Below are 13,578 nucleotides of genomic sequence, written 5' to 3' on the forward strand. Positions count from 1 at the left end.
TGTTAGCAGGTGTGAAAACAACATTAATATCATTGTACATCTCCATCAGAGCTCCTGGGTGACCAGATGCATTGTCAATGAGCAATAATATTTTGAAAGGAATCTTTTCTTCTGAGGAGTAGGTCTCAACAGTGGGCTTAAAATATTCAGTAAACCGTGTTGTCAGCAGATGTACTGTTATCTAGGCATGGTTTTTCCATTTATAGAACACAGGCAGAGTAGATTTAGCATAATTCTTAAGGGCCCTAGGATTTTTAGAATAATAAATGAGCATTGGCTTCAACTTAAAGTCACCAGGTGCAGTAGCCCCTAACAAGAGAGTTGGCCTGTCCTTGAAGCTTTGAAGCCAGGCATTGACTTCTCTCTAGCATGAAAGTCCTAGATGGAATCTTCTTCCAATGGAAGGCTATTTCATCTGCATTGAAAATCTGTTTAATGTAGCCACCTTCATTAATTATCTTAGCTAGATCTTCTGAATAACTTGTAGCTTCCGCATCAGCACTTGCTGCTTCACATTGTACTTTGATGTTTTAGAGATGGCTTCTTTCCTTAAAACTCATGAACCAACCTCTGCCACCTTCAGACTTTTCTTCTGCAGCTTCCTCACCTGTCTCAGCCTTCATAGAATTGAAGAGAGGTAGGGCCTTGCTTTGGATTAGGCTTTGGCTTAAGGGAATATTGTGGCTGGTTTGATCTTCTGTCCAGACACTAAAACTTTATCCATATCAGCAGTAAGACTGTTTTGCTTTCTTATCATTTGTGTCTTCACTGGAGTAGCACTTTTAATTTCCTTCAAGAGCTTCTCCTTTGCATTTACAACTTGGCTAACTGGCACAAGAGGCCTAGCCTTAGGCCTCTCTTAGCTTTCCACATGCCTTCCTCACTAAGTTTAATCATTTCTAGCTTTTGATTTGAAGTGAGAAACGTGTAACTGTTCCTTTCACTTGACTACCTAGAGACCATTGTAGGGTTATTAACTGGCCTAATTTCAATATTGTTGTGTCTCAGGGAATAGGGGGCCTGAGGAGAGGGAGAGAGATGGGAAATAGCTGGTCAGTGGAGCAGTCAGAACACATACAACGTTTATCAATTTAGCTAGTCTTAAATGGGCATGGTTTATGGTGCCCCAAAATAGTTACAGTGGTAACATCAAAGATCACTGATTACAGATCACCATAAAATATACAATAATAATGAAAAATTTTGAAATATTGTGGGAATTACCAAAATGTGACACAGTGAGCAAATGCTGTTGGAAAAATGGCACTGATAGACACAGGGTTGCCACAGATCTTCAATTTGTAAAAAATGCAGTATCTGCAAAGCATAATAAAGTGAAGCACAATAAAATGAGGTATGCCTGTATTATTGTCTGAAAGAACTTATTTTTCCTACATCCCAACTTTTAGGAAAGTCTGTACTTAGTGTAGCTGCTATCATTGTCATGCTCAAATATTTTAGCCAAAGGCTTTGGTTGTAGGTAGATTTTATTTTTCTTTCCTTAAACCATATATATATACGTGTGCTTGTACTAGGTATCTAAATCTTATTTTATTTTAATAGAATTCAGCCCAAACTCCTCCATATGCCTTGGGGAAATCATTGAGGCCCTCAGCTGAAATGATTGAGACTACGAACGACTCGGGAAAAACAGAGCTTTTCTGCTCTATTAATTGCTTATCTGCTTACAGAGTTAAGACAGTTATTTCTTCAGGTAATGTTTAAGTTTGATAAATTTATAGATTTCGTAACTGTTAAAGAAGAATGTGACTGCTTTTCTTTCACTTCGTTACAAACTAAACTGATCTATGTGGTTAAATAAAGACCCAAGGTTATTTTAGTTTCAAAGAGCTGATTTTTATTTTTATTTTCTTTGAAGGATCCATGCAGTATTTTTTTAAAGTAATTAATTAATTTATTTTAGGCTGCATTGGGTCTTAGTTGCAGCATGTGAGATATTTTGTGGTGGTGCGCAGGCTTCTCTCTAGTTGTGGCACACGGGCTGAATAGTTGTGGCGCACGGGCTTAGTTGCCCCGTGGCATGTGGGATCTTAGTTTCCCCACCAGGGACCAAACCCATATTCCCTGCATTGGAAGGCGGATTCTTAACCACTGGACCACCAGGGAAGTCCCACAAAGAGCTGATTTTTTTTTTTTTTTTGCGATACGCAGGCCTCTCACTGTTGTGGCCTCTCCCGTTGCAGAGCACAGGCTCCAGACACACAGGCTCAGTGGCCATGACTCACGGGCCCAGCCGCTTTGCGGCATGTGGGATCTTCCTGGACCGGGGCACGAACCCGCGTTTCCTGCATCGGCAGGTGGACTCTCGACCACTGCGCCACCAGGGAAGCCCAAGAGATGATTTTTAAGTGACAAAGTTTTTCAGTGATTCTCTTGATTGAAGTATTTATTTTGTAATTTCATATGTGAAAAGAGAGAAAAAACACGTATAAGTTCCAAGTTAATTTTTGCGTAAGTGGGACTTAATTGAGGTTAGCTTTACATATTATTGTAAAGTTCCTTCTTTTTTGTTTTGCATATTACTGCATATTTGGTTTTTTTACTCTCCTAATACATTTTTGGATCATTTGTTCATCTGTGTAACTTACTCATTGGTTTTTATTTTTTGCTACCAAGGTGTCCAGGTTTTGTGTCATAGTTGCAAAACCTCAGCAGTCCCTCAGTATCACCTAGCCATGTCCAATGGAACTATATACAGCTTCTGCAGCTCCAGTTGTGTGGTGGCTTTCCAGGTATGAGCTAAGGTAGTACTTTACCCTTGCAGTTCTCTTAGGCGTTGGTCTATGGCAAATGTTAACTGCTGAAGGACCATGCTTATTAAGTTAGAAAGAAAAAAATTCTATTCAGCTGTGATCCAAGAGGTCATTTCTGCAAAATGTCTGAGCCCAAGATTTGACCCTCAGTCCTTCTTAATTCAGAGTGCTCACCTAAACTACCTTTCTCTCCCACTTTCTCCGTTGGCTCTCTCCCTTTCAAAAGAATGGAAGCTAGGCTATGGTTTGGATAGGTGGCATGGTGATGTGCTCATGTGTCCCTTCGTTTCATCCTGGGCCAGATACATAATGAGTCCTGGTGTGGATATGGAAGCTTCCACGTACTTGTCCCATTCTCTTCTCTCTGATACACAGGGAAAGGGTAGAGTTTCCCATCCTCCTGGGTGGGAAGATGCCTGATGTAGTATCCCTGGCACAGGGAGAAAGAGACTACTGGTGGCCACTGTGCTCTTAATAGCCATGAGAGGCTGGTTGGTAATGGGAGTGCAGGTGAAGGGGTATCTTGGGGGAAAGGAGAGGGCTGCTTTAATTTATTAATTAGTCATGTACTAGAGATCTTTGTCTGGAAAGCCTGAATTTTAGTCCTCAATCTTTTAATGTTGCATTTCTCAGTCCTATTCTGGAAGTATGCCATTTCAACTCTTTCTGTGAACTACTCAATAAAATTTTCAAGAAACGTTTGGGGGGAATTAATTTATTAAAATGAGAAAATGAAATTGATCAAGTTACCTTATTTCTCAGTTGATAAAATCTTTGCCTTATTTGTATTCATTCAGAATGTATTTAACAAGCCAAAAGGAACAAACTCTTCAGCAGTGCCCTTGTCTCAGGGCCAAGTGGTTGTAAGTCCACCCTCTGGGTCAGCAGTGTCAGCAGGAGGAGGTAACACCTCTGCCGTTTCCCCCAGCTCCGTCAGTGGCTCTGCCGCAGCCAATCTCCAGCCTCCTTCTGCTCAGTCCCAGCAAGTTGCTTTAACCCATACAGTTGTTAAACTCAAGTGTCAGCACTGTAACCATCTGTTTGCCACAAAACCAGAACTTCTTTTCTACAAGGTAAAGAGAGATCGTGGAAGGGATTGAATATGAGTTTATCTAAAGAAGTATTTTTGTCTTTTCATCTTTGACAGTCCCTTGGTTTGCTTTGAAATGAGAAAGAAAAGGATTTCTTAACAATAAAGCAACTGTTTAATTTAATTAGATATTAATGACTGTTCTTCCTCTGCAGGGTAAAATGTTTCTGTTTTGTGGCAAGATTTGCTCTGATGAATACAAAAAGAGAAATAAAGTTATGGCAATGTGTGACTACTGTAAACTGCAGAAAATTATAAAGGAGACTGTACGATTCTCAGGGGTTGATAAGCCATTCTGTAGTGAAGGTAAAGAAAAAAGCTCAGTTTTGGCCGCAGAGCATATGGTTGTTATGAAGTAATTCATGATGAGTTGAGCTGTTAATCCACAATTAATTTTCAAGTAATTTCTTTTATGAAGTATAATTTGAAGCTTTTTTATTGAGTTTATACTTAATTCACTTTAAATTCTATCCTTTTAAATGTTATAATAATCTCAATAAAGAAAAACTTTCAAAATATAATTAGGTCAATGGTATTCGTATATAGAAAATCTCTTTGTAAGTTTAGCTATGACTTCAGAGATCTTTTTGTGTTTGCACCCATTCATAAAGAGGGTACTTAAGCAATTACTGCTTCTTGGCTTAAGAAACTTTTATATTGGGTTGGCCAAAAGGTTGCTTCGTTTTTTTCTGTATGATGGCTCTTGTAGCACTTAGTTTTCTTTAACTTCATTCGAAACAATTTTGTTAGATTGTATGTGACAGCTGTCATATCAGCGTGCATTTAAAAAAAGACTTATCAAAATTGGTGAATTTTGGGGGACTTCCCTGGTAGTCTAGTAGTAAAGAATCCACCTTTCAACGCAGGGGGCACAGGTTTGATTCCTGATCAGGGAACTAAGGTTCCACGTGCCGCGGGGCAACTAAGCCCATGCGCCACAACTACTGAGCTTGCGCACCTCAACTAGAGAGGCTGTGTGCCGCAAACTACAGAGCCCACGTGCCCTGGAGCCTGCGTGCCACAACTAGAGAAGAGAAAACCCGCATGCCACAACTGGAGAAAAGTCTGCGTGCTGCAACGAGAAGATCTCGCATGCCTCAACGAAGATTCTGTGTGCCACAACTAAGATCTGACACAGGCAAAAATTAAAAAAATTAAAAAATTGGTGAATTTTTATGTAACCATTTTAATATTGAAGATGGAAGAAAAAAGCATTTTTGGCATATTATGCTTTATTATTTCAAGGAAGTAAAAATGCAACTGAAACACAAAAAGAAGATTTGCGCAGTGTATGGAGAAGGTGCTGTGACTGATCGAATGTGTCAAAAGTGGTTTGCGAAGTTTCGTGCTGGAGATTTCTCTCTGGACGATGCTCCATGGTTGGGTAGACCAGTTGAAGTTGATAGTGATCAAATTGAGACATTGAGAACAATCAGCATTATACCACGCGGGGGACAGTTGACATACTCAAAATATCCAAATCAAGCATTGAAAATCATTTGCACCACGTTGCTTACGTTAATCGCTTTGATGTTTGGGTTCCACATAAGTTAAGCGAAAAAAACCTTGACTGTATTTCCGCATGCAATTCTCTACTTAAACGTAAGGAAGACGTTCTTATTTTTGTTTGTTTGTTTGTGTTTTGCGGTACGCGGGCCTCTCACTGTTGTGGCCTCTCCTGTTGCAGAGCACAGGCTCCGGACACACAGGCTCAGCAGCCATGGCTCACGGGCCCAGCCGCTCCACGGCATGTGGGATCTTCCCGGACCAGGACACGAATCTGTGTCCCCTGCATCGGCAGGCGGACTCTCAACCACTGTGCCACCAGGGAAGCCCTTGTTTTGTTTTTTTGAACTTGGCTTTTTTCTCTTTTTTTTTAAATAAATTTATTTATTTACTTATTTTTGTCTGCGTTGGGTCTTTGTTGCTGTGCGCGGGCTTTCTCTAGTTGCGGTGAGCGGGGGCTACTCTTCGTTGTGGTACGTAGGCTTCTCATTGCACTGGCTTGTCTTTGCTGCGGAGCACGGGCTCTAGGCACGTGGGCTTCAGTAGTTGTGGCTCATGGGCTCTAGAGAGCAGGTTCAGTAGTTGTGACACATAGGCTTAGTTGCTCCGTGATATGTGGGATCTTCCCGGACCAGGGCTCGAACCTGTGTCCCCTGCATTGGCAGGCAGATTCTTAACCACTGCACCACTAGGGAAGTCCCAGTGTTCCATTTTTAAAACAAATTGTGACGGGCGATGAAAAGTGGATACTGTACAGTAATGTGGAATGGAAGAGACTGTGGGACAAGCAAAACGAACCACCACCAGCCACACCAAAGACCAGTCTTCATCCAAAGAAGGTGATGTTGTGTATATGGTGACATTGGAAGGGAGCCCTCTATTATGAGCTCCTTCTGGAAAACCAAACGATTAATTCCAACAAGTACTGCTTCCAGTTAGACCAACTGAAAGCAGCACTTGATGAAAAGTGTCTAGAATTAGTCAACAGAAAACGCATAACCTTCCATCAGGATAACGCAAGACCGCATGTTTCTTTGATGACCTGGCAAAAACTGTTACAACTTGGCTGGGAAGTTTTGATTCATCCACTGTATTCACCAGACATTGCACCTTCGGATTTCCTTTTATTTTGGTCTTTACAAAATTCTTTTAATGGGAAAAATTTCATTTTCCTGGAAGACAGTAAAAGGCACCTGAACAGTTCTTTGCTCAAAAAGATAAAAAAGTTTTGTGAAGATGGAATTGTGAAGTTGCCTGAAAAATGTCAGAAGGTAGTGGAACAAAAGGGTGAATACGTTGTTCAATGAAGTTCTTGGTGAAAATGAAAAATGTGTCTTTTATTTTTACTTAAAAACTGAAGACACTTTTTGGCCAACCCAGTACCTCTGATGTTTCTGAATATAGACGATCTAATATTTAGAGTATATGTTTCAAAAGTGATATATTTGTTTTGTGAATATAGATAAGACTGTCTTTTAACCTAGAGGCAAATAATTGTGTCAAGTATTTAGAAATTAGCTTAAAGTTGCTATCTAAGACTGTAGAAACTCACTTTACTGTCTTCAAGTTTATATAAACTTGATGTTTCTTGCTTTTATCCCTCTGGTTCTCAGTTTGCAAATTCCTCTCTGCCCGTGACTTTGGAGAACGATGGGGAAACTACTGTAAGATGTGCAGTTATTGTTCACAGACATCCCCTAATTTGGTAGAAAATCGATTGGAGGGCAAGTTAGAAGAGTTTTGTTGTGAAGACTGCATGACCAAATTTACTGTTCTGTTTTATCAGGTAAATGTAATATATCTCTTTGGCTTTCTGAAGTTCCTACAAATTATTTTCTATTTGAAATATATTCAGATTATGTGAAGAAAAATTGGGTGTTTAGAATTGGGTAAATAAATTATGGGCTCCTAAAGCAAAATTCAATTGAATATAAACATGAAATCTTTGGGGTAAAGAGTATAGAATTAAAATAAATAAATAAAAGAATTTAAAAAAAAGAGTATAGAATTTCGGGAGACTTTGTTGTTGTTTGAAGATATGTTCCTTTAATTTTTGCTTTCTTATAAGGCACACGGACCTTATTTATAACTTTGGGTTTTTTTTAGTTAGAACTTTACATAGTTATGTTGCCTTAAGTTGCTCTCTCATTCAGAAAGTTACTCTGAGAAATTTGAAGTCAGACCTTGTTCTCACTTCATAGGTCAAATGACTCTGACCTCCTTAACCCTCACCTGCCTTCTTAAAAAAATTTTTTTTTTGAAAGGCTAACAACGAAAGCTATAATTAATTGAACCACTAATACATGTCCAGTGCTTCATAAGTGTTATTTCATTTACTCCTCACCACAATCCTAAGAGGTAGGTATAGTATTACCTGTTTATAAATAAGGAAAAAAAGTAAGGTCCAGGGAGGTTAAGTAATGTGCCCCTGAAGAAGCTGGTAGGTGATGGACAGCACCTGTAACATTCCAGTGAAATCACCTGTTTACTTGTCTACCTTCCTAACATATAACTTTCTTTGGGAGTCTTTTTCATAATTATATGACCAAGACCTATCTCAATGCTCAAGACGAAGGATATCTAGTTAGATATTTGTTGAATGAGTCAAAATCTTTATGACTCCAAAGCCCATATTCTTTATACTGCAGTAGGCTACCTCTTAACGTTAAAAAAAAAAAGCCTATCTTTAGATTGCTTCATCAGTAATTTTGAAAACAGGAGATAACTTTTATATCCTCTCAGTTGAGGGCATCTATACGAAACAAAGTGTATATATTTTTAAGTACAGTGTCTTAAGGTAGGAACCTTACATTTTGTGATCTCAACTGACTCATGTATCCTGTTTTCATAGTTCCTCCGATTTTATGATTATTGTTATATTTTCATTATTTTACAGTTTTAAGCCTATCCTGTTTTACATTTCTTTCTCAGATGGCCAAGTGTGATGGTTGTAAACGACAGGGTAAGCTAAGTGAGTCCATAAAATGGCGAGGAAACATCAAACATTTCTGTAACCTATTTTGTGTCATGGAGTTTTGTCATCGTCAGCAAATTATGAATGACCCTCTGTCACAAAATAAAGGTAAAGTTAAACTTGGCTAAGGGGGTCTTTATGTCAGTCCTAAGTTACTATCAGCACACACAGTTGTAAATAATATAATAAAACAAATTTCACTGGAGTCAAATAGCCTGAATTTCCTTAAATTTTCCTGTAAGAATTCTTAAAGATTGCTCTTGAGGGAAAATTAATCCTGATGCCTTTTGCTATCAAAATCAAACACACCAAGGAATCAGTAAACATATAAGCACTGATTTTGTAGGAAAATTAGATTTGATTGCTTTTGATTGAATTATCTGTACATAAATAACTTACACTAAGGGATATATGCTATTCAGTTAATAAACCAGAAATAAAAACAGAACATCAGGGCAAACAAAGGAAGAGGATATAAGTATGTTAATATGGTTGTTGTGACTGGTGTCAGATTTGATCCAGAGCTTGCTTGTAGCCAAGGAAAAAAGAACAACACATTAATTATATCAGAAAAAATAAAGTAGACCAGTTCTTCACAGGTAGCGAAGTTTTTCCTGGCTAAGAATAAAATAATTTTGCAAGTAGGACAGCTAATGTGGTCAGAATATCCAGATGAATAGATATGTGGCATGTTCTGAAAGTAGCTCTCTGAAGTAGCACTTCTCTGAGTTAGACTAAAAACATCTGATGTTATGTTCTCTCCTCAAAGCCTGGCATGCTGCTGAATTGACAGAATTCATGTGCTTTGACATTAAAGTCTGGCCTTTGTCTGCCTTTGCAATCTTATTAATCATCACCTTAATCACATATGCCTTGCACTAATCTTTTGTGTTATCATTCATTCCATAAGACCAGTTAGGGTGGTGGTAGAATTTTCATTGTATAATGTGGGTTAACAAAGTCACTGTTTTTATGTGGATGGACAGCTACATCACCAACTTACTTATAAAAATTAGCATGTTAAATTTTTATTTGAATCAAGCTTAGGTGTAGGAATTTTAGTATTCACTAATGGAAAAGTCCGGTTAATCCTGAAGCTGATACCTGTATTTTCACCTATTAAGTATCAGTTGAAGTTTATAATTTTAGAGAATCAGGTACCCTTTAAGTCCTAATGAACACTAATCTGAACAGAATCACCCAACCCAACATTATACAGAGTTAGATATTTGCATTGTACCTTGAAACTTAGCTGTTAAACAGGGTTTTTTTAATGTGTGTGTGTGATCCTTTTGTTTATACTAGGTCTTACCTTTTTGTCTATTTTAATCAGTAAATATTTCTAAGGCACAAACTGCTTCAGTGGAGCTCCCTTCTGCAAGGACAAATACAATACCAGTTATAACCAATGTGGTGTCATTGGCAAAAATATCTCCTGCCCAGCTCACAGAGAATGTTGTTTTAAAAGGTATGACTTGATGTAAAGGCATTTGGGTAGACTGTAGAGGTGAGTGTTGTCTAGGGTAAATAGCTCTTATTGGTAATGTTTACATATATGTTTATATGAGGAAACATGCCCCTCTGTCTCTGAGGGAAGTGGGTAGCAAGCAGGGTGGCATGTATAGGGAAGGAAGTGGCATGTATAGTTTATTTTTTTAAGAACCCAATTGATTTTATTTATTTATCTTTTTTTTGACTTTTTTTTTTTTTTTTTTTTTTTTGTGCTGTACGCGGGCCTCTCACTGTTGTGGCCTCTCCCGTTGTGGAGCGCAGGCTCAGCGGCCATGGCTCACGGGCTCAGCCACTCTGCGGCATGTGGGATCTTCCCAGACCGGGGCACGAACCCACGTCCCCTGCATCGGCAGGCGGACTCTCAACCACTGTGCCACCAGGGAAGCCCTTTTTTTGAATTTTATTTTATTTATTTTTTTATACAGCAGGTTCTTATTAGTTATCCATTTTATACATATTAGTGTATATATGTCAGTCCCAATCTCCCAATTGATTTTAATATCACTGCCTTTACCTTCGGAGATTCTAATACAGTAGGATGGGATTAGGCCCAGGAATCCCTACCTTTACCAAGCACCCCAGGTAGTATTGATGCCAAGTTTCCTTGTACCACTTTTTGAGAAATTCTGGACTAGGCTGTAGACCACCTTAGCAAGAGGAAAGTAACCTCTTGGTTTTAGTGTTTACTTCTGTATATTCTAGGGATAATGTATGTTTTAATTTATAACAGGTGCAGTTAATACTAAAGAGGCAGCAAAGATCATTGAAGATGTAAGTTTTATTAAATATTTTCCTGATTAATGCCCCTTGGGTTTAGTTTCATTTTGGATATAGCCTTCTAATATATGTCTGAGTTCATGTCTATTTGCTGCTTAGTCTTTTTAAAAAGTAGAGTAATATATTATACACTGATTTTTGTTTTTGAATCTTAAAGTTAGATCATTAATAAGAATGCATTCCTGATTTTATTATTTGTGTTCTGGTTCCTGAGTTTCTTTAAATACTTGTTAATTCCGTCTGGTTGCTTATTTTTCTCTTTTACTACATTCAAGTATTTTTCTTTTAGACTAGAAGGTCTCTTGAAAAAGTTCAGTATATTGTTGTTTTATGCATCTTTGAATTATGTGAGGCTGAAAATAGTGCAAAATAAAAATATATTTAAATTCCCACTTTATTGTGAAACTTCCCAAGATTTAAAAAAAAATTTAAGGAAATATATAATTTCAAATCTGGCAGGCTGAAAGAATTGCAGACTATCTCATTGTTGTCCTATGTCAGCATCACTTTAGCAGGAAAACAAAATTCCTATCATCCTTTATCAGTATCACACGAACCTAATGTGTCAGATCTTGAGTTAATGTTTTCAGTGACTGTTGTGTTGCTCTCTTAACATTTGCTCTTGATACAATTCAAATCTTTTTTTAAATATTGATATCATATAACAGCGTCATTCATGTTCATTAAGTGGTGTTGCTATACTAAAAAATGTGCCCCAAATTCTAAATTTGGAGCAGAAGTTAGATGTGATAAAACTTTGTGAAGAAGGCCAGACCATTGCTATGATATCTCATGCTGTTAATTTAGGAGAGTGCACCCTGCAGAGTATTAGAGATAATGCTCAAAAAACCCCAAAGCAGTATTAAAGCAGGTACATTCTTTAGTTCACAAAATTATCTTGTAACCAGGCAAGGATAATGGAATAAATGGAAGAAATCCTGGCAACACAGCTGCAAAATCAGTGCTGCCATAATGCGTCCCTAAGGCCAAGCTATCATCTGTGCTACGGCATGAAGTATTTTTGATGATTTGAAAGGAGGCGACACTGAGACAAAAAGGTTTACTGCAAGTCATGGCTGGCTTTCCAATTTTAAAGCCCACCAAGGTTTTAAGAATATAAAAATGAGCAGGCCAGCTATATCTGCTAACACTGAAGCTATCAAAACATTTCAGCTTTACCAGAATTTAAAGAGGCTTTAACTTGGAAGACACCATAACATCTGCTAATAAAGAAGCTATAAGGGACTTCCCTGGTGGTGCAGTTGTTAAGAATCCGCCTGCCAGTGCGGGGGACATTTGTTCAATCCCTGGTCTGGGAAGATCCCACATGCCGTGGAGCAACTAAGCCTGTGAGCCACAACTGCTGAGCCTGCACTCTAGAGCCCATGAGCCACAACTACTGAAGCCCTCTCGCCTATAGCCGGTGCTCCGCAACAAGAGTAGCCACTGCAATGAGAAGCCTGCGCACCGCAACAAAGTAGCCCCTGCTCGCCACAACTAGAGAAAGCCCGCATGCAGCAACGAGGACCCAACACGGCCAAAACTAAATGAATTAATAAAAAAAAAAAAAGCTATGAAAATGGTAAAGAAGGTAAATTTGTGCAAGGTTGTTGAAAGGAATGTTGAAATTTTGCTTGGGTTGTTGCCCAGGGATTAATAAAGGAAGACTTGCTAGAATTAGAAAAACAAAGGAAGAGGGCCCCAGCAATTAGCCTGGGCCTTTAACACATCAACTAACAGTGAAGTGACTGGCATAGACTTTTGACCATATTTCAGCAACCAGTTGCTATATTTGAAGATGATCCAAATGTGGATTGCGGTTCCACAGTGGCAAGGCGAAAGACGGACAGTGTGTCTGCATATCAAGAAATCCTCAGTGAAAAAAGAAAAAATGAGAAAAAAAAACAAACCACGTTAGATTCATTAGATTCATTCTTTAGCAAAAGTCTTCCAGGGAATCAGACCAGCTTTCGCCGTAATGTGGAGAGAGAGTTTATCCTACTTAGTTCGATATCTCTTAACTCTCCCATTATTAGTGTTGTTGGAAGATGGTGATAACTCTACTTAATTATTTTCAGGCAGTATACTACATTAGTTAATGAACTATCAGTAAGTTAATTTTGTGTCTATATGTATGCTATGTATTGTACATTAAATTATATCTTAAAATTACATTATTAATAGATCACCATGTTGTAGAATTAATAATTTTGTTATTAACTGCCTAACTGTATAATGAATCGTTGTTAATGTACCTTATATTAATAAGTATTATTAATATGTATTATAAAAATATTCTATATTGGTTATAGGCTTATGACTCTGATAATGCATCCCTCCTCTACTTTATATGTGTGGGACAATTAGTCTTGAATTATGTTGGTTTTGAATTGTTCAGGATTTTCAGGAACACATCCCTCATATTAAATGTGACTGCCCTATATATGTTTTCCCTATATGGAGTATTTCTGTAATTCACCAATCATTTAAACTATGTTACAGAATAGTTCTGATTAATATTTTCAGTTTAGTCTATAAAAAGTATAATAATAAATAATGTAGTATTTTTATGATTAAAAAAACCTGACAGTTTTAGAATTTTTTCTTTGTTTCTCTGGGACTTTGGTCTGAATCTCTTCAGGTTATTTAAGTGGTCTTAAATTTGGGGGAAAGGTGAGATACAGGGAAGTGCAAAGAAGAGAATATACTGCAAATGTCAGCAAACTTTTTCTATAAAGGTCTAGAGAGTAAATATTTAGACTTTGCAGGGCATACAGTCTCTGTTACAACTCCTCACCTCTGCCATTGTAGTGCAGAAGTAGCCATAGCAATACATGAGTGAGTAAAACACTGGAACAGTAAAACTTTATTTACAAACACAGGTGGTGGGCCCATGAACCGTATTTTGCCAACTCCCTGTTCTACTGTATTCCCTCCATCCAGAA

The 13,578-nt window shown here is 38.0% G+C and overlaps 1 protein-coding gene across 8 annotated transcripts in view; it reads left to right on the forward strand.

Moving 5' to 3' along the window:
- The window catches only part of ZMYM6 (zinc finger MYM-type containing 6), a 43,381-nt gene that overhangs the window by 19,447 nt on the left and 10,356 nt on the right, over positions 1-13,578 (forward strand). For all 8 annotated transcript variants that reach the window (XM_060140584.1, XM_060140589.1, XM_060140585.1 and 5 more), the window contains 8 exons: positions 1,564-1,714; positions 2,638-2,753; positions 3,572-3,847; positions 4,020-4,170; positions 6,984-7,156; positions 8,302-8,452; positions 9,678-9,812; positions 10,587-10,627. In XM_060140584.1, the coding sequence (XP_059996567.1) occupies positions 1,564-1,714; positions 2,638-2,753; positions 3,572-3,847; positions 4,020-4,170; positions 6,984-7,156; positions 8,302-8,452; positions 9,678-9,812; positions 10,587-10,627 (1,194 nt within the window). The remainder of the gene's footprint in view (positions 1-1,563; positions 1,715-2,637; positions 2,754-3,571; positions 3,848-4,019; positions 4,171-6,983; positions 7,157-8,301; positions 8,453-9,677; positions 9,813-10,586; positions 10,628-13,578) is intronic.

The sequence above is a fragment of the Lagenorhynchus albirostris genome, chromosome 2 (assembly GCF_949774975.1).
Source record: "Lagenorhynchus albirostris chromosome 2, mLagAlb1.1, whole genome shotgun sequence".
NCBI classification, from domain to species: Eukaryota; Metazoa; Chordata; class Mammalia; order Artiodactyla; family Delphinidae; genus Lagenorhynchus; species Lagenorhynchus albirostris.